A 23263-nucleotide genomic window follows, 5' to 3' on the forward strand; every position below is an offset into this window, starting at 1 on the left:
TACAGAATGACATGATGCCTCTGCTCTGTTTGGTACAGACTCACAAATGAACACAATCTATGTTATTTATAGCACAAATAAAACAAGTCTGAGTAACTTTCTGCATTGCTGAATTCATTATTCTTTGATAGTTTTCTTTCAGTCCTCACTATTGTTACTTTTCAGACGTACTGACACATGCTTGGATGTCTTTTTTATTCAAAATTAGTCATGGTGCGCTGTCTGGACATGAAACTGCTCCATTTCCCACCATTATAGTGTTACTTGTACTCTACAATTGAACAATAGTCAACAATAATTTTGATAGTCGGCATTTGTATTATGACTCAGATGCTGCACTGATCAGAAAGTTCCATCCGAAAACCACAAAACAGTAATCTTGAACTTTACAAAAAAAAAAAAAACTGCGCAAATGATTTTAAAAACATTGTTTGGGTGTGTAAAGGTCATTTCTAAAGTTCACAGACCTGTCCAACAACACTTTTAATCAGTCATAGTTTTCATGACTAACTGCATGAATACACATACAGCAGCCAATGGGAGAGGAGGGAGGACATCAAAAGAGGGTACAAGAGGAGGCAAAGGATGGTAGTTTTTTTCTGCGTTTGAGGAGGCTGTCCCTAAATTGTTGAGTACATAAGAGGCTCCCTGTGTGCGACCCTCTCAGCATTCAAGACCAGAGTGTGAGGGGATCCAACTATTGTAAGTTTCTCTGCGTGTTGTCTGCAGAGAGGGAGAGGGAGCAGAGCAGAGAGGAGGCAGCAGCAGCAACCTTCCCTCCAACTTATTTTGCTCCAGCTTGAATTCACTTTAAACTTATGAAAACATTTCTATCCACAGCTGCCTTTCAGCTCAGCAGAGCTCATCTTACTACTTCAGCTCTACCGTCATATCCATCCTCTCATTGCTGACTGACTGCACGGCCTGATTTGCTTTTCCCAAGGAACTTAACAGGATCAGAAGAGGGTTGCTGAGTGTTTATCAAGTGGTGGAGCGGTCAGAGTCATCATGGCCATGTCCCAGGAGCGGAGTGCGTGTCTGGGGCTCTGGGTGCTCCTTTTGCTTGGTGCAGGCATGGAGGAAGTTGTGGAGGGATGTAGCTGCCACCCAGCACACCCGCAGCAGCTATTCTGCAGCGCTGAGATCGGTAAGTGAACTGGAGAAGAGTTTAGTTCATTAAATGATCAAAGGAAAAATAGTGGCCAACTAATTTGATAATCAATTCATTGTTTCAGTCATTTATCAGGCAAAAATGTCAAACATTTGCTGGTTTCAGCCTCTTAAATGTAAGATTTTGCAGCTTTTTTGTCATTTATGATAGTAAATGAGGAGTCTTTGAGTTTTGGAGTGCTCACTGGACAAAAGAAGCAATTTGCAGACATCACTTCGGGCCTGGGAAATGGTGATGAACATTTTGCACAATCTTTTTTGACATTTCATAGACCAAAAAAAAAAAAAAAAAAAAAATCCATTTCCATTAGTTGCCCCACAGTCTAGTCTCCGTTCACTCAGAAAAAAAACATTTAGCACATAAAACCTGCTGCATTTAACAACATTAATATGCAGTAATATAATGGGAGTATGATTTTAAAATGGGAGGAATGGCCCTCCTTCTTAACTAACTGAGCCGTGATTTAGCTTTTTGATCAACTTAATTAGATTTTCTGAAAGGGTAAAAATGAATTGACAGTGTAAACGTACTGTGCCATAAAGAACCAATCAACAGAGGTTCAGGACTGAGCTTTTCATGGTAGTTAACTAATATAGATGATTTATTATTGTGGTTTATTACAATTATTGCGGAAATGATCAGCTTTGTGCAGAGAAAATAGTTATTAAAGTTATTAAAGCACCGTAGGACTAGAGCTGCAACAATTAGTCCATTAATTGAGTAGTTGTTCAAAAAGAAATTAGTTGCCAACAATTTTGATAATCTAATAATGGTTTCAGTCATTTTTCAAGAAAAAACATCAAACACTTTCTGGTTCAAGCCTCTTAAATGTGAGGATTTCCTGCTTTTCTTTGTCATTTATGCCAGTAAATAAAGTCTTTTGGTTTTGGACTGTTAGTTGGACAAAAGAAGCAATTTGAAGACATCACTTTGAGCTCTGGAAAATTGTGGTGAGGATTTGTCACTTTTTTGACATTTTAAAGACTAAACAGGTAATTGATTAATAGTGAAAATAATCTTCAGATTAATCTATAATGAATACAATCCTTAGTTGCAGCCCTGTATAGGATGGCTATACGAAATATTAGCTTGACACAATGTTAGTGGTTTGTTTTTTGATTAATATCTTACATACAGCCCTTGTATTATTTGAATACAGGGAAATTTATCTGTTTTGCTTTCAATCATAGAAGAACAAAAAAAAAAAAAAAAAAAATCAAACAAACAAAAACAATCAGTGCAAATGGCTCCAGCCTACTTTCTATCTGTCTGTCCGTCTGTGGGGTTGTCTGCCTGTCCGTCTGTCTGACACCCCCCATCATCCAGTTCTTTCTTGTCTAAGCAGAGGCCAAAACCAACACTCTGCTCTGACTTTGAGTACTTGGCTCCAGACTGTGGAAAGCTGGAGTATGTGCTCCTGTCAAAGGTTACACTCCAGCAGAGGACAGAGACAGACAGGCAGAAAGAAAAAAAGAAATTGCATTTATGGTATTTAAGTTTTGTTTTCTAATTGGTCTGCAGCTGCCTTCAGGTTTAGAGAGGGTCAGCTCCTTCAAAGTGCTCTGAAAATGTGTCTCGAAAAATAGTCAGTATGAAATGGAGGCAGAGACCTGTTTTTGGAACTGCCATAACGCCAAATTAGATCTGGGTTATGAGAGCACAATGAGAGTATTTGGGGCAGTGTTTTGAGGACAGAGTTTTACATATGAAGTGTGTCATTAAAGAATGAGAGTGAGGTTTGCAAAATATGATTATTCTGTTAGTCTGCAAGTGAACAATTTGAAGTTTTCCTACAGGACTGACATTGCAAAGTCTCAATGAGTTAGTCTGGACTTGAACCAGGTCTCAGTCTAGACTTTCTGGTCTAGCATTTGGTCGAGTTTCATAACTATCTTTTGGCCTTTGGTTCTGTCTTTTTCATTTGTCACATAAGCCATGCATGCTGCATGTTATTCTCATGCAAATCATGTAGCCAGCATTCAAAAACTGAAATTAAGTGTCTTTGAAGCATGTTACAAAGAAACGCAGCTCATTTGCAAACATTCTCAGTTTGTGTCCGTCTGAACCACTGAACCCAAACAAAATGGATTCCAATTGACCGTTCGCTAAACACCTCCCCTGAACAGTGACTGCCTGATCAAAGTTTAGCAACTGTAATGAGTTACAGCAGGTCAGTTGAGCTTTTGATTTCCCCACATGTTGAAGTGCTGTACTCATGGATGTGGTGATTCTCTGTATCGTAAAACTTTGGATGGTTGTTTCTTTATTTGTCCATTCAAACCCAAACATATAAGAGCAGAAGTCTTATAAAATGGATTAAACTGTGTGTGAGCTGCAAACGTTTGGCTAATTAGCTTCCTACCTACACTGGTTACAGCAGCTTACTGCCTACAGTTGTTGCACTAACGTAGCATTACTTTCAAAGCCAAGCAGCATATCATTAACTAACTACATTTTGTGGAATTACAGGTTACATTACAAAAAGTCTCCTTCAGGACCTAAACATCCACTGTCTACTATTGTGCCCATATGAGAGTCACTTCTGGATTCTACTACCAGAGTTTACTGTTATGTTAGTGACTCTGTCCTGGTTTAGGAGAAGTAAACACTCCAGCAACCCTGTCACAGTTTTTACCTAAGTTAGGGTTATGTTAGATGCATAGTCTTTATCCCAAAAGCAGCTTCTCTTGTAATGTTAACACAGACCTGTGCAACAAAAGGACTTTGGTAAGATAGGGAAACGTCATGATTTTACTTTTCGCAACATTTTAGAGTGAGGGAAAGATTGTGATTTTGGTTAAATGTTAATGAAAAATCAAGTCATTGCTGACTTTTAAATAATGCTGTAAGCGTAAGCCTCTATAGTGTATTAAAAGAAGAAAACAAGTGAATTATGTTGTCAGTGAACATTTTACTGATATGTTCAGGATCTAAATTTTTGCTATTTGCCAGGTACATGAATTAACATTCCCTCATTATGTTAAAAAATATAGAATAGATATTTATGTTTGTGATTATGTTTCCCTCAAAGGTGTAACTTAATTATAAATTTAATCTCTAGGAAACAAGGCTGAAAAGAGAAACATACAGTTTGACACTACGAACAATTAACTTCTGTGTTGCAGTTTGATGTTACTTTTTAGCTTATGCTGTAGCGCATGGAATACAGAATTAACTAGTATTACTTTTGTACTACTCTGCAGTACAAAAGCCACTCTTCCTCCCCAGTCTTTTAACATTATATCATGTATGTTGTTACTAACTTCTTTTAAGATCTGTTTTACAGAATTCTTGGTTTAGTCTGTTTAGTCTGTTAGACAAGGAGCTTTCAACCAAATTATGGTGCTAATGATAAGTAGTTATCTATCTAGCAACAATGAAAATACCATGGCTGTAGATGTACCAATAATTTGTACTTAGAGAGAGCTAAACTGCTCAGCTTGTTTCATATTATCATTTATATCTCTATTAGTCCAGCACCTACCTTAAAGGGTATCTAGATGTGCTGAACTACAATTGTTTCCTGCCTTGCAACAACAGAATTTGCTGATGACAGATGTCATTTCAGCGGGGAAAGATTTGGTTTGTTTTTCGTCTACAGCTGTGTAAAATTAAGGATTGTTTCTGTTATTTTAAAAATTACAAAGAATTTCTATTGCTAACTTTGCCACCATGATCATTGTAAACTGCACTATGTACTGTGAACGGAAAGCTTGAAGGAACAGTAACTATGGAAGGCGGTACCTAACAAATAGTCAATTAACCGCAGGGTCTTTTGTAATTAGCTCCCATTTCCTCAGGCTTTGCTCGGGGCTCTGGTCTGTGTAAAGTTTTAAATGCATGAGTCCATTGCTGAATGGACACAAGAGTCAGGGGTCCCTTTCAGGTAGGATGCAACTTTTTGGACCCATGAATAACAAACAAGCAAAATCCTTCACTTACCCTAAGAAAACTTTGTTTGCGTCTGTGATTATACTGTCCCGGTTGTTTTCTAAGCATAGGCTGGTGGTGGCCTTCAGTTGACCTGACAGTGTTGTCAGAGTGGACGAGCCCTTTGAATAAAGCTGTACATCTGAGTAATATCCCATCTGGACAAACCTTGGACGATTCCCTGGCCATGTTTGTGTATTTGGGATTGTGTGTGTGAGTGTGTGAGTGTGTGTGTGTTGGACAGAGGCCAAGCCATGCCAACACAGCCTACTCCATCTCTCTCTGTTTCTTTCCCTCTCTCTCCCCACTTCATTTCCATGTCTATAGGCTCGGTCTAATGGGCTGCATACTAACAATATCAGTGTGAAAGCCCGCTGACAGTCCAGCTTTGTGAGCATGACAAGGGTGCCAATTCATCAGGGAGGGGGGAAGTTACTTACTACATCAGTTCTCATGGTACAAGTTTGCAATATTTCTTTTTGGTTATGTAGCTGTGAGGCAGATGCACGGCCACTTTCGGCCTCTGCAGGCGTGCCTGTCCTTATTCCTGCTCATAACACAGCTGCAGAGACTGAATTGAGTGGGTAACCTAGCCTGCGCAGTTCAAAGATAGCTAGGTGGGGGGTAAACACTTCAGAGAATCTGGGCCAAGAGAATCACTTCAGGAAGAGACAACACACTTGGAATAAAATGGGTTCTGCTGCTCAGTTATTATATGTAATTTCACAATGAATTTCATTAAATGCCAAAAACTATTACGTCCAGACGGTGATCCAACCCAGATTTTTTTCAGTTTTATCTGAAGGTCTCTCAAAGAATGATTAAAACCACTGATCTGCTGTAAGGGAAATGACTGTACTATTCTTGGTGTATTTGCTAGAGCAACTTCTGTCCTTGTCCATGTCGCTCTGATGTGCAGCCAGTGCTGAGACTGCCAACTACACAGAGCATGGTTATGCGCTGGTGTATTACTTATCATTAATAGGCCACATAGATCCATTATTCTGCACAGAAGGGAAGATTTAAGTGGGGCGGCTAATTTGCCAAAGCACTCCATCTACTTTCAGATATGTTTCTCCTCGGCAAAGGAAGAGCAGATCAAAGAGCTGAACCGAACAAAGAGGGCAATAATATGATAGTCATCATGGTACGGTGTGTTTCTGTGTAAAAAGGATGACAGCCTTACTCAGCGGTGTCATCATAGTTGAGGAGGTGGGTGTACTGAGGTTTCACTGTTCAACAGTAGTTCTGACACTGGCCTCTGAAAACAATACTTGCTGCATTTTTTAATACCATTAATGAGTAGTGGAAGAAGTATTCAGATACTCTTTTAATTAAAGGTCCGGTGCGCAAGATCTACAGGGATTTAATGGCAGAAGTGGAAGATAATATTCATAAGCATGAATTCATTAGTGTACAGTCACCTGAAAACAAGAATCGTTGCTTTTTGTTATGATAGTATGAGCTGTTTATACCTACAGAGGGAGTAGAACTAGACTGATAAATCATCTTGGCTGATTCATAGCCGGCCAACAGAAAAATATTATGGTCAGTTTATGCTTGAACAACACTAGTTCATATTTTTCAAACCCAGCTTACTTTCTCACAGCAAAAACAACAATTGCAGCACAAATGCCTAATATGTTTGAGGTAACCTCAAAGCCATGTCTCCGACTCTTTAAGATTTTGTCCCCCAGAGACAAAAGCTTATTATAAACTGAAGCGTGTTTTCAGCTGGAAACTGTAAAACTGTAAACTGTCCAGTACATTTCTTCTCACAACTGCTTATCAACCAAGGGGTCTTTATCAAATATGTTTATTCATGTTATGTGTTAAAGGTCCGGTGTGTAAGATTTATGGGAATTCATTGGCAGAATATAGAAGAACTGATTGTTGAGTTTGCCATGTTGCACTACCACCACTGAGATGATGTGTTTGCAAACTGCATGCTCACTGCAGGATGCCACTAAATCTTACAGTAAATATTGGCCAATATATCATTTTGGAATTTTTAAACTCTTAAATACGAATTCTCAGTACCAGCCTAATTACATATAAAAGTCTTGCATGCAACATTTTACTTGAACTTAAGTATTAAAGTATAGGCTGCAAAATGTACTAAAATGACTGTACTCAATGTGTAATAAATGATCGATGCTTTCACCTTCAAGCAGCAGTTGAATGTATAGTAAAGTAATTTGGTGTCACATCAAACTGCTGTTCCACTGCAGCGTATTAAGTTGAGCATGTGCTTAGCATGTAAAAACTCAGTGCTGTTAAATAAATGTTGTAGAATAAAAAAGTAATACATTTATGGTACTTTATGGCTCCAGGTATGCCAATATCCAATGAAATGAACTCAGTGAAGATTAATGCAAATTTATCCATGACTCTCCAGTGTACGAACCAATTAATCAAACTGAGCTCCAGTTCATTGCATGCCTTTTTTAGGCCACAGCTGCATGCGTGTAGGTGACTTTTACAGGCAGGTGTGTCCTTGTGAGGTCAGACACTGCATTGTGTACTGTAAGGTATTATAAGCATAGATGCACATGCTACATTTTAAAATGATCTCAAGATGATTTCTACTTCACTTGGATCTAAAAGTGCAGTAGTGGGAAGTAAAGTGAAAAAAGAGTTTCAGGCCTGTATCAAGAAATTCAAACCTAGTTAAAGGCTGAAGTGAAGAGATAAGTTTTTTAGCTTTCTTTTAAAAGTACTTAGGAAGCTGGTTTCCTTGACAGGCCTATCTTTAGGTACTGTGTTCCATAGATTGGGAGTGTACTTGACAAAGGCTGCATCACTGATTTTCCATTGGCTCTTGCTGGGAACCGCCAATAAACCAGCAGCAGATGATCGTAGTGTTCTTAATAGTGAACAAGGGAGTTAGCCATGTAGCTTGATCCTAGCCCATTAAGGGCTTTGTATATTTAAAATCAATTTTAAATGTCACAGGAAGCCAATGCATAGCAGATAAAACTCGATTAACATGCTCTGCTCTCTTCTTTTCTTTTTTCTTGTCATCTCTACAGAGTTCTGAATGAGCTGAAATCTCTGTCTTTTTTTTTTTTCAAGAAACCACAGATAGTTAGAGACCTTATAAAACTGCAGCAGTATATTACTGATGCAGACTGATGCAGATCTAATGTTTTCAGATGTATTGTCACGCTCTATTTGAGCCTCAGGCTATGAATTATATGCAGTATGAGAATGAAGTATATCAAGGTTATTCTGAACAAGCATCTTGTGCTCTTTGACATTTTCTATATGAATGTCCCTGGACCAGCTGTCTCGCTGTGGGCGATGCACTGCACTCTGATTAAACTATAACACTTCACACTAGTTCACGTTAACTTTCGGTCTGTCTGTATTTGGTTGCATGCCTGCCTTTCTGTTTCCTGTGTGTTCAAAATCGGTTTTCTCCTGAACCAATTTCACAGAATACGCTGAGCTCCTCCTCTTCTTACCAGCACACAACCGTGGTGCAGTTATGTGATGAGAGAAAAAGCAAAAACAAGGGGGTGGTTTGCATAGCTGTGTGAGAGGGTGAGGGTTAGGAGGGGTGCTGGGTCAAACTGTCTCTCCGTCTCTTATACTGCAGCTTTTCTCTCGCTTTCTGGTGCATCTACAGGCGGCCGTTTTTCTCCCTTTTAGAGAGAACAATGTGGAAGAAATGGAATGACAGTTATGTAATTAATGGACATTACAGGCATCTTACTGCAAACTGTCACAGCTCACCAGGTCAAACAATAATGATATTTAAGTACATTACATTATGCACATCATCAACAGCAAAAAAATAAAATAAAATATGTAGCTTAGTTACTGTTGCTACGCCTGTCAAGTACCCCTTCACAGAACATAATGCTGAGGCAGATTTGTGCCTCGAATTTTTAATCTTTAACCTTTTAAACTGAGTCCTTGATTTCATATGAGGTGGACAAAGACATAAACATTCCTTGTCAGTGGCACAGGCTTTCAACTTGACTTCGCCTTTAACACCAGTGACTCATGACTCTACTTTGTTGGAACCAATCCAACAGCATCCAATCAAGGTTCAGAAGAGAACCATGAAGGACTGACAAAATGTTTCTGAGCTCCAGTTAGAAAAAGTTAGACAAAAGATCATTTTATTCACCACCAAAACCTAAGCAATAGTCAACAAAAATGAATTGCAGTATGTAAAATGTGCAAAAACAGAAATTACAGATGAAGATGCAGCAACTTCAAATGTTGAAATTATTGTGCAAAGAACGGTGAGTCCAGTTTGTTAAAATGACATTTTAACAACAGAAGAGGATCGTGATTTGTCTAGGACTTGAAACTCAAAGATGAGGACTTGCAACTTGGGACTTGGGACGTGAGACAGGACATGTCTATCTTGACTTAAGACTAGAGTACAAAGACCTGAGACTTTGTTGTGACTTGTAAAACAATGTCTTGGTCGCACTTCAAAAGAGTGGCATCGATATTCTTGTCGAACACTCAGCAATACTTCATGAGCTGGTTGAAAACTCCGTCTATGGTTGACTTTTTTAATGTTTAAACGGACTCCCTCCGGAAATGAGAACCCTAAAAATGGGTCTTAAATGTGCACATACAGGCTACATGTTGTTCTGTCTCATGCAAAAAGTGTTTACAAGTATGGTTGGGAAAAAAATATTACATTACAATGTTTAATTCTGACACAATACTTTTTAGCTGCTCAGCTGCACCTGGACACATAAAACAGAGATGAGATTTACGCTTTACTCTTCATATCATTTTAATGTTATAAGAGAAAAGGCATTTAGGTAGCGCTGTTACAGATAAGTTAGCCTGGAGTTGCTAAAGTCAAAGGACAAAGCTGCTAAGATGCTACTGCTGCCCTGAACTCTATGGTAGTTTTCTGTCTTCCATCGTGGATGTACTAGTCACAAAAAGGACTTTTCATGATCTTAACCCGACAAACTAACGTAGCATGAAATACCACTGCCCTTGAACATAACACAAAGCTACTACTGTAGGTAGTAAGATAGATTGTCCAACATGTTAACACTTGCAGCTTTCGTTAGAACCATGGATGTACTAAGGCGAACTGAATACAGTGTTGGAAGTGGGCCTCTGTTCATTCCTATGAAAGCTGCTCAGAACTGCAGGAAGGCAACTTCTGAGTATAAATTTATGCAGATCTTCCACATCGTGTGACCCACAGAACAAATGCACCAGAGACTTCCGCTGAGCTGGCTAGCCTCTGGTTTAGCCCTCTGCTAACTTGAATGGGGATAAAATGATTTGCGGCTCTTCCGGACAAATTCTTACAGCCACCTTTCCCACTGTTTACTGTCATACATGGTTTGGCCACTATGACAGATTTGCTTCAAAACCTAGTGCACTTCCTGACAGCTTGGTTGAAGCACAAACTTTTGTTCATGTATTTTTTGGTTTTGGGAAAGCTAAAAGCATTGTTCTGCTACTACTACTGCTGCTTGTCAGTTAATGCAGCTGTCTGCCATATTCAAAGTCACTGAGGACATTTTTAATCAGAGATATCAGAAACCTGTCCCGAGAGAAAACTATAATAGTAAACTTAATAATGTTTGATTGCTTGAGCAGCTGTGTGTTATTAGTTTAAAGGAAATGTCTGACAGTGAAATTAATTTGTCAGTTAACCTAATGAGTAACGCAGATGTCTAAAAGTGGGTTTGATGGAAGGAAAGAAGTAGTTCTGTAATGATGAAGTCTGTAATGACACAGTTTGATTTGGCACAGTGGGGACTGAATATTATGTTCTGTGTCAGTAAAACGTACAACATTAATAATATTTCAAGTATAATGAGTGTTTTGTCTGTGAATTAAAGGTTGTAAAATTATACGACTTCGCTGTTACCTTCCAGCTGAGAGCCACAGACCAATTACACTGCTCCTTTACCCCTCTAGATTTACAGTTAATGTGAAGTTACTGCTGTGCCAGACACGGTTTGGTTTGAGGAAGTGTGTGTGTTGTGCGGTATGGGCTACTGTATACATACATGTGTGTGTGGAGTCGGTTAATGGAAGTGTGCAAGCAGAGAGCTACTTGTTATTCCATGTGGGTTTTGATTTCCCTCCCAGAGGAGAGGAGAGACACATCCGGTATCACTACTGAGAGGGACTGCTACACTGTCTGTCTGTGTGGGGAGAAAGACGAGTGACAAGAGAAACGATAGAAAAGGAGGGAGTAGGAGGAAGAAATCTATATCTATCTATCTATCTATCTATCTATCTATCTATCTATCTATCTATCTATCTATCTATCTATCTATCTATCTATCTATCTATCTATCTATCTATCTATCTGTCTATTTGTCTGTCTGTCTGTCTGTCTGTCTGTCTGTCTGTCACAAACATGCATAATTCAGAGTGTTTTCCATTGTCTCTGGCATGTAAATCTCATTCTTTATTTATTTAGCATTTCAATTAATCTTAATCCTCCTTTCTCTCCTTTCTTTTTTTTTTATTTATTTTTTGACAGTGATAAGGGCAAAGATCTCTGGAGAGAAGATTGTGTCGCCTAGCAACAGCTCCTCACCTTACATGAAGATGATCCAATATGAAATCAAAATGATCAAGGTGAGATCTCTGGACAGCAGTAACAGCTGCTGCTGGTGCAGACATACATCATTTTTACTGCTTAAGCTGCAGCTGTGTATAGAGGTGTGATTTATGTGGGTATTGGCTACATATAATCTGCCAAGAAAGGTAAACAAATCCCGATTTGCTGCATGAACAATCAGTTCACACCTCCTAAATGTCTGCAGTGTGTTTCTTGTTGACAACATTCAAACAAGAAAAAGTCTAGTTCACACGGTCCAAATGTGTTATGTTGCGTATGGTGTTAATAATGAATACTGAGCAGGACCAAGCTGCTCTGGATAAGTTTCTGTGAAACATCCAAAATACTGTTAGATCTACAACGATTTTTATTTCTACAATTCTGTTTGATGGCTGAAGCATTCTATATTTTAGGAACATATAAAAGTTCTGTCATTCCTGCTTTCATTGCTGCCACATGTATATGGTATTTTATACCTTTCCCGTTTGTACAAACTACTCTTCTCTCTTTTCCCTGCACAACTCTGTGCCCAGATGTTCAAAGGTTTTGACAAGGCCAAGGATATCCAGTATGTGTACACTCCAGTCTTCTCCTCACTGTGTGGTGTTAAACTGGACTCCAACAACAAAGCAGGGTATCTGATCTCAGGTACAGTATGAAATGGTCAGTTTTTATATTGCACTGTCAGTAAGAAAAAGCAAAGTCCAACATGCTTTCATTTAAGAGTTAGATGAAAGGACTGATAACCCTTTCTATGCCCGTATGGTAAATATGAGGATACAGCCAGCAGCCAGTTAGCTTAGCTTAGCATAAAGTCTGAAAACTATGGCTATATCAAAGAAAATCTGGATACAGCATTGCTTCTCAGCCTTGTTTCAAATTTTCCCAGTGGCCACTAGCAGTAATGCAGAGAAAAAGAATTCCACTGTGGCACAAAAGGCATTGTCCCCATAAGTCACCTGTATAAAAGAGACGTCTGTAAAACTGTTGACAGGACAACTTGCACTGCAAAGAAGGACAATTATGACTCTATTATGAGTTTGTTCACTGGAGGTTTTTATATTTGCAAAATGTCCCTCAAGCTGAGAAAAGTGATTTAAAAATCTGTGATCTCATCAAAATGCAAAGTCAGTGGGCTGAGTGAGAGTTAGCAGGTAGGGTCAGTGGGAGTAGCGCTACCGTGCATATTCAATGGGCCCTGGAAGTAAATGTGGTGTATGCAACAGACAAACAATTCTCGTTGGACGTGATAGATGCCATGTTTGCATCTGGAATCCTGGTGTAAATATACACATGCTGGAAAGAGGGGGAGACAGTTAGCCTGGTTCTGTACAAAGGTAAAAAAAATCTGCATAGCAGAACCTCTAAAGTTCAGTAATGAACACCTTATATCTTGTTTGTTTAATCTGTACAAAAAACATCCAAGAACCAGGATAGCCGTTTCCCCTCCTTTCAAGTTTTTATGCCAAGTTACGCTAACTGTACAGACATTAGAGCGGTATCCACCATCGTATGTAAGTCTTGACAAGAAAGCAAATGTATGTGCACTTCTGAAGATGTCCAGCTATATAACTTATGTTTGCTATTAGAGTTTTCATCTAGTTTTTGTGACATTATTTATAGGAGGGATTTCCACACGTAAATCTATGCAGTGTTTCACTTTATTTTGTGCTTTCAGTCTGTCAGAACATACATGATGAAATGATCAAAAATGGAAACAGTGCAAGGATCTGAGTGTGTGGAAATCTCTTCTATCAGTTTAGACTCTTTGATGATTCCAGCTCCTTAGCAAAGAATTAGCCAAGTGGAGCAGTGGTCATTCAGACATATATTACATCATTTAACATTTTTTATTCATAGTGATCCCTAAGATTGTTAAATACACTAACATAACTTGATTGGCTGAATGCAAGGCGGAATTTTCAATGGCCGTGTTGTGCTGTCACTGAACAGGAAGCATGTGGAGTGACGGGAGAATTTCCATTGGCCAGTGTGACCTCGTAGAGTCCTGGGACAACTTGTCACTGTCACAAAAGAAGAATCTCAACTACAGATACCAGATGGGCTGTGAATGCAGAGTGAGTAAGGACTGTTCATTCTCTATTCATACATATTTATCTTTTGTCCCACTCATCTATCTGCCTCAGAGATGCTTCAAGAAACAAAGCAGCACAGCTGATATTGCAAAAAGCTCACCCTCTCATCTGTCACTCTTGCCTAAGCTTCCTTTCCATTTCAGCACAGAAGATTTTCAAGTGTACTGTGATATTTCTGTGTGCATCTATAGAGCGACAGTTTTCCTCCAACTTTTGCCCCCCTAAATACACATCAGTCGTAACGCAGGGGAGCCTAACTTCAGGAACAAATAATGAGATGGAAATGAATAAATCAAAAACTTTTCCCTCCTCAGATCAACACCTGTTACACAGTGCCGTGTGCATCTACAGGAGAAAATGAGTGCTTGTGGACTGACTGGCTGCTGGATAACAGCCTAAATGGGGAGCAGGCTCGGCAGTATGCCTGCATCCGCCGCTCTGACACAACTTGCAGCTGGTACCGGGGCGGACCTCCACCTGAGAAAGACTTCCTGGACATGACCGACCCTTGACCTGTGATTCTGACTTTCATTTTTACTTCATTTCACTCCTGCAAAGTCAAACACTTCCTGCTTTTGCCTATGTAGTTCAATTTTGGTGTGCAAAGTAGCAACTGATTCCATTGAAAAATTGGCTGATTTTTACATTCCAGGGAGCTCGACCCAACTTTGAGCGCCTGTTTGCAGAGTTCAGGTGGTTGCTACAGTAATGCTAGGGACATTTTTATAAAGTGCAGGGGCTTTCAACATTCCTCTGACTCATTTTCTCACTCACACACATTCCACTTGTTGTTTTCCACAGAAAAAGAATAGCAGCAAATTATCCACTGCAAATTATTCACCCCAGAGCGAATCTTTTCTATGGTTCTGATGGCCTGATGCAAATGCATAGCCTTTACAAATACTGACAACCTCATATTTGTTTATGCATAACTTACAATAGGTTATGTACTAATTTAGGTTATGCATTTACTGAAAGAAGAATAAGGAAGCTGGAGACAAAAAAATAGGAAGAAATTAATAGAAAAAGCTTCCAACTTCTTCCACAGTCTTGCTTTGCAAAGTGTACTTTACAAAGTGCAAACACATCTTTTGTGCACTAGAGTTTTGCAGGTAGTACTGCTTCCTTCCTCCCACACATTCTGGTACTGAATTTTCACCTTTATATATCATTGACTGTCCCATGCAAGTGAAAATGCATTGTATATATACTGAACAAAGCAAGACCAGCCATTCCCCAATTAATTATACACTCAATAAAAATAGAACCCCAACACTTTTGTTTTTGCTCCTATTTTGAAGTAAAAAAGATCTAAGACTTCTTATATGCAGACAAAAAGGTTATTTCTCTCTAATTTTGTTCACAAATTTGTTAAAATCTGTGTTAGTGAGCACTTTTCTTTTGCCAAGTAAATACGTTTTTTTCCCCTGGTGATGACCTGCACTAGTCTGCCTTTGTCGGCCATAAAAAATAAATAAATAAAACGTTTTTAACTTTAATAAGTAATCAGAAGTATTAAAACAAAACCACAGGATTTAAATTACTTGTTGGTCTTCATTTATCTGACCTAAGTGTTGCTGCTGTATTTGGTGACCTGTCACATCAACACCAGAGCGAATCTTGTATTTCGTCGTTGGTGGTATCAGTTTCATGTGTTGAGCAGAGTTATGATAAAATGTTTGGGTGGGCTGCAGAAAATTTTCAGATTTCATTTCAGATTTGCACCATGGCATTCTTAGGTTTGTAATGAGATGGCTCAGGTTTAAGGTGAGAATATCAGGTTTAGCTAATCACAGGCAGAGTAAGGTGGTTCATGAGTTTGCCCTCCAGGGTAAAAAAATGGTGTAAAAAAATGGTATCTGTAGCCCTATGTGCAATAGCCATAGTTCAGTGCCTAATAAATGTCTTTTTCGAGACCAAACTGCACATTTTAGACTGGCCTTTAATTGTGATCAGTCCAAAACACACCAGTGCAATAATCACACTGTTAAATCTGCATCTCTATATGTCACACCTGTCGGGTGGATGGATTATCTTGGCAAAAGAAAAGATTTTAACAAACCTGTTAACAACATTTGAGAGAAATAAACCCTTTTGGTAGACTGAAGAAGTATTTACTTTTTTACTTCAACTTGTGAAAAATGGGGGTAAAAACAAAAGTGTGCATTTAAATTTCTGTTGAGTATATTTTGACAAAATCAGAACAAGTAATTATATATGACAGTGATTCTTGTACATCTAAATCATCACAGTTTATACTTTCAAATTGCTGAGAATGTAAATATTGTACTTCAGTGAGAATTAACATTTTAAAGGCTAACCAGATCTTGTCTCACATCATAGAAGTTGTTATTATCTTGTGGTTTTTGTGTGTTTAGTTTCCTTGGTTGAACTCTGTACTATTTCCTGTGCCAAAAATCTAATCCAGCGCTTTAACAACAGCACTGCCACCTGTAGACGCCAAGCCACCACCTCTCCTTTGAGGAAATTACGTAACAGGACAAGGTTCAATTCCACCCCCCTGTTTTTTTTTTTTTTTTAACTCCTTAAAAACCGGAAATGGATTCTCCTCAAAGTTCAAATTCAAGAAAAGACAGTAAAGACTTTGGCACAAGATGTTAACCAACAAAAAGAGAAATAACTGATATTGATGGATGTGCTATAATTAGTGATGTAATTGTTGTTTTATAGGCATTATTTAATATAATGAGTCAACATTTATTAAAAGACCCAAATCTGAATTGACCCCTGTCTTGTTACTGGATTACTTCACTGAAGTCATATAGATTAAAATGCATGAGCCTCGATTTAAAGATCATATTCAGTGATAAAAATATTTAAATTCAACTGGACAATGCAGTAATTTGACTGATACATCAGAACTATATTATTTTGAAATTTGTTAATAATTAAATGTAGACCTTAATGACTGATATGATAGTAATGCATAATAACTGTATGGCTTCAGTGAAGCGTTATCAAACAATTTCATGTTTGTTTTATACTGAAAGAATTGTTTGGGTTTGTATTTATGTCTCTGTTTCTGTCTAAATAGAGTTTTCTATTTCCATGTACCAAAAAAGATTGTATATAAAATGTCTCAATGGAAAAGTGTGACTCTTCTTCTTTTTTTTTCTTCTCTTCAGTAACCACAAAAGTTATAAAGTAAGACTCTCTGCTGTACTACAATGGGATCTCATGGGTGACATTAACGCTGACAAAATGAAGCAAGTTAATGAGGATTTTTCTGAGCTTGGAAAACATTTCTGCTGGGACAGAATATCTCTAACAAGCCAGAGAACTTTAAGCACATATCTCAATGAAAAAGGACTGTGGTGCCTGCAGGGATTATCAAATATTTCCTATACTTTATCGCTATACACCTCATAAATGCTCTGGTGAATATAAGTAAAATGCATTAAAAAAATAAGCACCTTTATCTCTCTTGTGACTTTAATATACAGTAACATACCACTGTTTATGAGTTTCAACTTATTTTATATTAGTCTTATTTTGTAATTTATTGGTTACCTCAAGACGTTTGTGTAAAGAACAATACGCACCATATGGCATTTGAGACATTAACACATGAAAGTACCATGTCGTACTCACAGTAAATTGAATTGAGGGAACTAACCTTTCAGAAATAGTGTTTCAGTAGTGTAAGTATTTATGCTAGAAATATGGTAAATTGCAGTTTTGAAAGTAATGAAATCTACAATATCTGGCAGACAACATTTTCTCCTCCTTTTAGAGAACATTTCAGTGCCCTAAGACAAACAGTTAAACTAATAAATACAAAGTAACATAAATATATAAATCTCAAAATCATCAATAGAGACATTGTGTCGATGAGAAGCTGATGTGAGTTTGCTGCAGGGTTACTGACATGAGCTGTAAACACAAAAACAAAAAACATCTTACCATGTCTCTGTAGTTGGGGTAGAAAGTCTGATCAATGAGGGGGAACTTGTCTGAACCCAGCCTCTTCTGATTACTGATCAGCTGTGAAAACTGATGGAGAGAAACAGCAAGAAAGCCACATAAAGTCAAAAAAGAAAGACAAAAAAAATTCATCCTCTAAATGATCTTAATCAAATACTGAAATAACAGCTGCAAGCAGTATAGTGAATAAAATATTTATGTAAATTAGTTTTGCTGAAATCGCTTACAGCCCAAGGTTTGTCGGAGAGGTTGTAGATGGAGTCCAGAGAGTTGACTGAGGGGACGCCTGCATACTGCAGACCGATGATCAGGTTCTTGAAATCCTCGTTCTGGGCCATGCTGAAGGCGTGCTGGCGAACCAAGACGAAGTCGGGCCTGAAAGACCTGGAGTCGGAGCAGCAGAGGGAATAAAGATGGTTGAAATAAGAATACATTTCCTAGTGTCTGGACAAAGGGTCAGAGTCTGGTTATTTGATCATTTGGGTTGGCAGATTTCACTGACATGCATTTTTTCATGGAAGAAAGAGAAGGGATTGCATTAGAGGAAAAACCCACAAAGCCACACATTAAAGATAATATATTTTTCTCTTCGCCACTGTGGATGATGTGGCACAAAAAGAATAAGTCTGTCTGGCAACGTAAATTACTGAAATTGGAGAAAGAAAAATACACGATGGAGTGGTCGTCATATCTCTCGTCCGAGAATAGATCATCATCTGTGAAGGATTCTTACTGAGGACTCTGTTCTGGATTGCTAAATAAATTTTCCTGGCACACTGAATGCATGAAAAAAACTGGATGGTAAATGAATGTTAAAGTGGGTTGTGGATGTTACATTTATTTTTAAATCATCTATAATTACACTGGCACAACTATTTAAATGATATGAATTTAGAACGTATGATTTGCAAGCATTATTATATCCATGACAATGAACTGTATCATTCATAAAGGACATTTAAAAAACAAGTGTCTATTTTCAAATGGAGTTTTGTTCAAAAATGTGATATTCAACATCTAAAAAATAGATTAAAAAACACTACACAATAGCAGGCAAAGCTTTATTGTTGTTGTTGTTGTTTTAGCAAGGAATTTAACTGTGCAGTCCTCCAGGGAGGAGTCGGTCATGTCCTCCCTCTTTTGAAACCACACAATTTAGCAAGAGCTGAGTTTTACTTCAGTCGGATCTTCACTTCGGGTGATGTCAGATATTTCTACATTGAATTTATTGTTGTACTTTTTTTGTGTGTGCAATTCTGTTTCAAACTGTGAGAGCTGACATACAGCTGGGGATCTGGGACACTTTAACAAAATCAAGCAGGGAATCTTGAGCAGAATAAACTGAAATGATGTTTTTTAATGCATTACTTGGTAAGACGATAATCAGATAAGAGGAGGCAAAAAAAAACAAAAAACAGACACTGCTCATATTGTTGTATATTAAAGTGTCTCTCTGGAAGGATGTTGAAATTAGACTTTGAATGCCTTTGGAGAACTTGTTTCCTGGTGATCACTGTGTAGCTGCCAAAGTCCTTCATGATGACAGAGCTGCAAATAAACACATATAAATTATATATCGGAGCACGTGGCTGATGCAAAAGTAAAGTTAACTAAAATAAAGTGAACAAAAGGTCATTGTCACCACACTATAGTGATTCCTTATGAGTGGTCAGGGTGCCTGCACTTTGTGAGGTAGGAGGGAGCAGACTGATATCTAAAGTACTGGTGCTTGAGTCATTTTGAGTATTGATACTAGCATCAGGATCGATACAAAAAAATAGACCAGTCATCAACCAGAATTCATACAAACACTTGACAGGTCTCACATTAGATTACTTTTGCCTCTCTGTTGCTATCAAGTGCTCATCAGTTTTATTTACCATTAAAAACACGCATGTGATGAAATATTAAACAGAGAAAAGGTAACTGGTAAATCATGAAAACTGCATTCAGAAGTTGTCTATTAATGATCAATTCCAGCCTGTTCTCACTCCCAACGCATCAAATATGGCAGCTTGGGCAATGTCCTAATGCTTCACAAACTATAAAGCTGTAGGCACCCCTCTGGCGTCATTTCTAGCGTCATTTACGTCTTTAGTGTTATGTTTTGCTGAGCTGTCAAAGTCAATTGACATAGTATAAAGAGCAAGAAAGTCTGCACATGGAGGTGGTGGGGTGGATGGATGGGTCAAACAAACACAGGACTTTTCCCCATGACTGGGGTTTATGACCCGTGTGAAACTGAACATCATGGTTGGCTTTTTTTTTTTAACTTACGTAACACTTCATATGTGAACTTACATAAAAAACAAGATCTTTTCCGTAACCTAACCAAGTACTTTTGTGCTTTTATTTTGAAAGTCTACCTAGACATTGCATATTTTTATTGCTAACTCAACCGCCAAGCCCTGCACGACGAAAACGAATGCTACCTACAGCATCTTCGAAGTGAAGAGCCACTGACCAAGCTGATGTATTTGACGAGTTGGGTGTGAGAACATAACGTCCATTCACACCAAATTATGACACACTGAGCTCCCCTACATGACAGTCCATTAGAAGACTGTCCTCCCAAGAAGAACGAGAGCATCACACGTTGCGGCAAGTGAACAAAAACAACACATGTTCACATTCAAGAGCTCTCTAACAGCTGCAATAAGGGCACATTCAAACAGAATCAGGCATTGCAGTACAACGCCAGGTATCTTATTTATTTTGAAGGTAGGTAGTGTGTTAAAGGCTGCGGCTGTGGGGACCACATGGGATGCTGAAAAAAATGCAACAGCCTGCGGCTTTTGGAGAAATGTAGCCCAGTGTCACGCTGTGATGTCCAATCACGTAAGCCAGCGATTAGACCGCTGCACAGTCAGCCTGAAATATCTCTGAAATCAGGTCATGTCCAGCCTGAGTTCATGGACTAAACAAGAACAATACCATGTAGCCTTCTTTGTTCGAGAGAGAGAGAGAGCAGCTGTGGTCATGCAAGATAGAGACTGAACGAAGAAAGGGAGCGCTTGTAACGAGAGAGCTGGTGAGTCAGAGAAATGCAACGTTATTTCCTGATTGTTTCACAGCAGTTCTAAGTGGTTCTCATGGTCTAAGCACAAATAAACAACCCCTCAAACCCACCGCACCACTGCCACAACCCTGCGGCTAATCACTTCAACGTCTGACTGCATCTGAATACAGCCTAATTATGACGCGGATGGGTCAACAAAACACAAGAGAAGATTGTTTATTTCCTGCTTCTTACTGACAGTCAACATTGTTTTTTTTTTAGCGTGAACATGATCTGCTGGTAACGTTAACCTTGTGTTATTATCACTGTAACCATGACGACTAACTCTATTGAAGAATCTTGCATTCAAAGCTTGAGAGGAAATGGGGAGGGAATCTAAGGTACAAAATTTAAAAAAAAAAAAGCTAAATGGCACAATAATAGGTTCCAAGTTTTGAGGTTTATGATTGCCTATAATTTTGTAAAAGTTTTAGATATTTTTTAATGTCTTACTTTTAAATGTGTCTGCCTCCATAGTAAAAGCACTAAAAGCCACAGCTCTGCGGCTCACAGAAGCAATTAGTGACCAACGGGTCGAGGGCAAAAACAATATTCAGTGCAGTTCAGCTCAGTGAAAGGTTGACGGTGATAGGGCATGACTCCTGTTATTTTTCCCTTTTGTCTCTGAATGTGAGTATGTGAGGGAGGGAATGTGAGGAAAAGCAAAGGGAGACAGAAGAGAGGTGTGAGAAAAGAGACGGAGAGAAGTAATACAGAGTAAAAGAGATGTAGAGAGGAGTGAGAGAAATGAGACAGAGAGAGAAAACTCTGGCACAGTGTGACCACCACCGGCTCATCATGCAGCGAGAATACTAATCAGACACTCCAAGAAACTAAAAAAGACTGTGGTGGAGAGGACACAGCAATTAATGTGACTGTAATCTCTCTATTACTGACAGCGGGCTGTGGAGACCAACGTGGTCATGACTTTCAATTTAATACCCTGAATCTGAGTGGCCAGTAAAGCCACGGTCATAACCAGCTTTTGGTGGGGATTTTTCACTGAGCATTTTTAACATGATGCCCTGCAGCAAATATGAAACAAGACTCACAGTGTAAAGGCATGTTAGTGGCTCTGTGAGGGTGTACTCAGACACAGTGGTGCTTTAAGCTGAAGGCCAAAATCAGCATGCTACAGTAAAACGTTGAAAATGACAACACGAATATGTGATAAATAGGTTTAATAAATTTGGATAAATTTGCAAGATTTTTCACGGTTTCGGTGAAAATGTTTGCTCCGGCGAGATCTCACTTGTGTGGGGTTCCCTTCAACACACCGTGTCTGCTGTTGCCTGATGATAATTGGATTGATGACGTTAGACAGCGGCCTCAGTAACAGATGAAGGTATGTTCTTCAAATTTTACATAGTAGTCTGACGTTGGTTGTGACAATAGCCAGAAATGCATGATGGAGAAGAGAAAAAAATTGACTGCTTCCACCACATTTGTAAGTACTGTGTCATGTATATTAAAATATATATACATGAATTCACATTTTTCATCAGGTATTCAAGATTTTCGAACATCGAACACCGTGGTCCTCGCTGTACGCTCAGTGAATCTCTGTCTGCTCTCAGACAGGAGCACTCTTCATGAAGTAAAAACTTGTATATTTTTTATTCCATTTTTTTCTAAAACTGAAGTTTGACTCGACTTGGGGCAACCGAACCGCACAGGTTCTTCCCAACTTCCTAGACATTGTTGTCTGAAGTAACATTACATAAAAAGTAAAGGTAAAGGCAAATAATTGGAAATTTCTTATGATAGCTCACGTTTGCACACATATTGTAGGGAGGCAACACCACAGCAATGGAAGCTTGTTAACTTTCGGTACTTCACTGGTTTCATCTATAGACATATCACAGTTGAAGTGAGGACAGGACAGGAGGAGAGAGAGTAGGGGTGACACACAACAGAGGGTTTATTCGTACTTGGAAGTTCTGCCCAAAATGAAAGTGACCAATGTGTGCAATTATGTTTGCTGTTTGTGTTATAGTACAAACTTATTCCACGTATTTGTCAGATGTTTTAAGCTGGGGGAGGGAGACGAGCTATTGTAATCATATACATTGTATAGTAATAACAGTTTGAGTGATGTTGTAGCTTTGCACCAACATAACTTGGTGTTGGTGTGGAGGTGGGAGTATCATTAGAGGATAACATCAGTGGAGAAAACAATACGTTCTGTAATTTAGTCTATAATGGAGACATCATTTTTCTGTTAAAAATTGTGCCAGGTGGCAGAAAGATGAAAGTGAGGCTTCCAGGGAACCAATCTAAAAGGGGACTGTGTCATTATTCTATAACCATTACACTGTGCAATCAACAATTACTTCATAATGAATAGTCTAAGTAAAAAAGTTGACTATTAAGATTAAAAAAGAAATGATAAAGACAACAACGTCTACGAGGAAAAAGGAAAAAGAAGTTATCAGAAAACTGTATGTTGTAAATTTAACTTGTCTCATGAACCTCTTTAATCAAATATT

The 23263-nt window shown here is 38.5% G+C and overlaps 2 protein-coding genes across 2 annotated transcripts in view; one reads left to right on the forward strand and one right to left on the reverse strand.

Moving 5' to 3' along the window:
* The window catches only part of syn2b (synapsin IIb), a 119946-nt gene that overhangs the window by 18845 nt on the left and 77838 nt on the right, over positions 1–23263 (reverse strand). Inside the window, exons 4-5 of the mRNA XM_084736781.1 lie at positions 17944–18100; positions 17696–17785 (exon numbers count right to left, since the gene is read on the reverse strand). Coding sequence (XP_084592907.1) covers positions 17696–17785; positions 17944–18100 — 247 coding nt within the window. The remainder of the gene's footprint in view (positions 1–17695; positions 17786–17943; positions 18101–23263) is intronic.
* LOC146331897 (metalloproteinase inhibitor 4-like) lies at positions 413–15196 on the forward strand. Its single transcript, XM_084736793.1, has 6 exons — positions 413–702; positions 841–1147; positions 11595–11692; positions 12209–12323; positions 13629–13753; positions 14086–15196. Exons 2-6 carry the CDS (start codon positions 1009–1011, stop codon positions 14281–14283), a joined length of 675 nt encoding a protein of 224 aa, XP_084592919.1. The 5' UTR covers positions 413–702; positions 841–1008; the 3' UTR covers positions 14284–15196.

This window comes from Lutjanus erythropterus, chromosome 2 (genome assembly GCF_056507025.1).
Source record: "Lutjanus erythropterus isolate fLutEry1 chromosome 2, fLutEry1.hap2, whole genome shotgun sequence".
NCBI classification, from domain to species: domain Eukaryota; kingdom Metazoa; phylum Chordata; class Actinopteri; order Lutjaniformes; family Lutjanidae; genus Lutjanus; species Lutjanus erythropterus.

Coding starts and splice junctions, on each gene's coding strand:
- LOC146331897 (XM_084736793.1), top strand. CDS start 1,009: ATGGCCATGTCCCAGGAGCGGAGTGCGTGTCTGGGGCTCTGGGTGCTC. Junction 11,693..12,208: donor ATGAAATCAAAATGATCAAG/GTGAGATCTCTG, acceptor CTCTGTGCCCAG/ATGTTCAAAGGTTTTGACAA. Junction 13,754..14,085: donor AGATGGGCTGTGAATGCAGA/GTGAGTAAGGAC, acceptor TTCCCTCCTCAG/ATCAACACCTGTTACACAGT.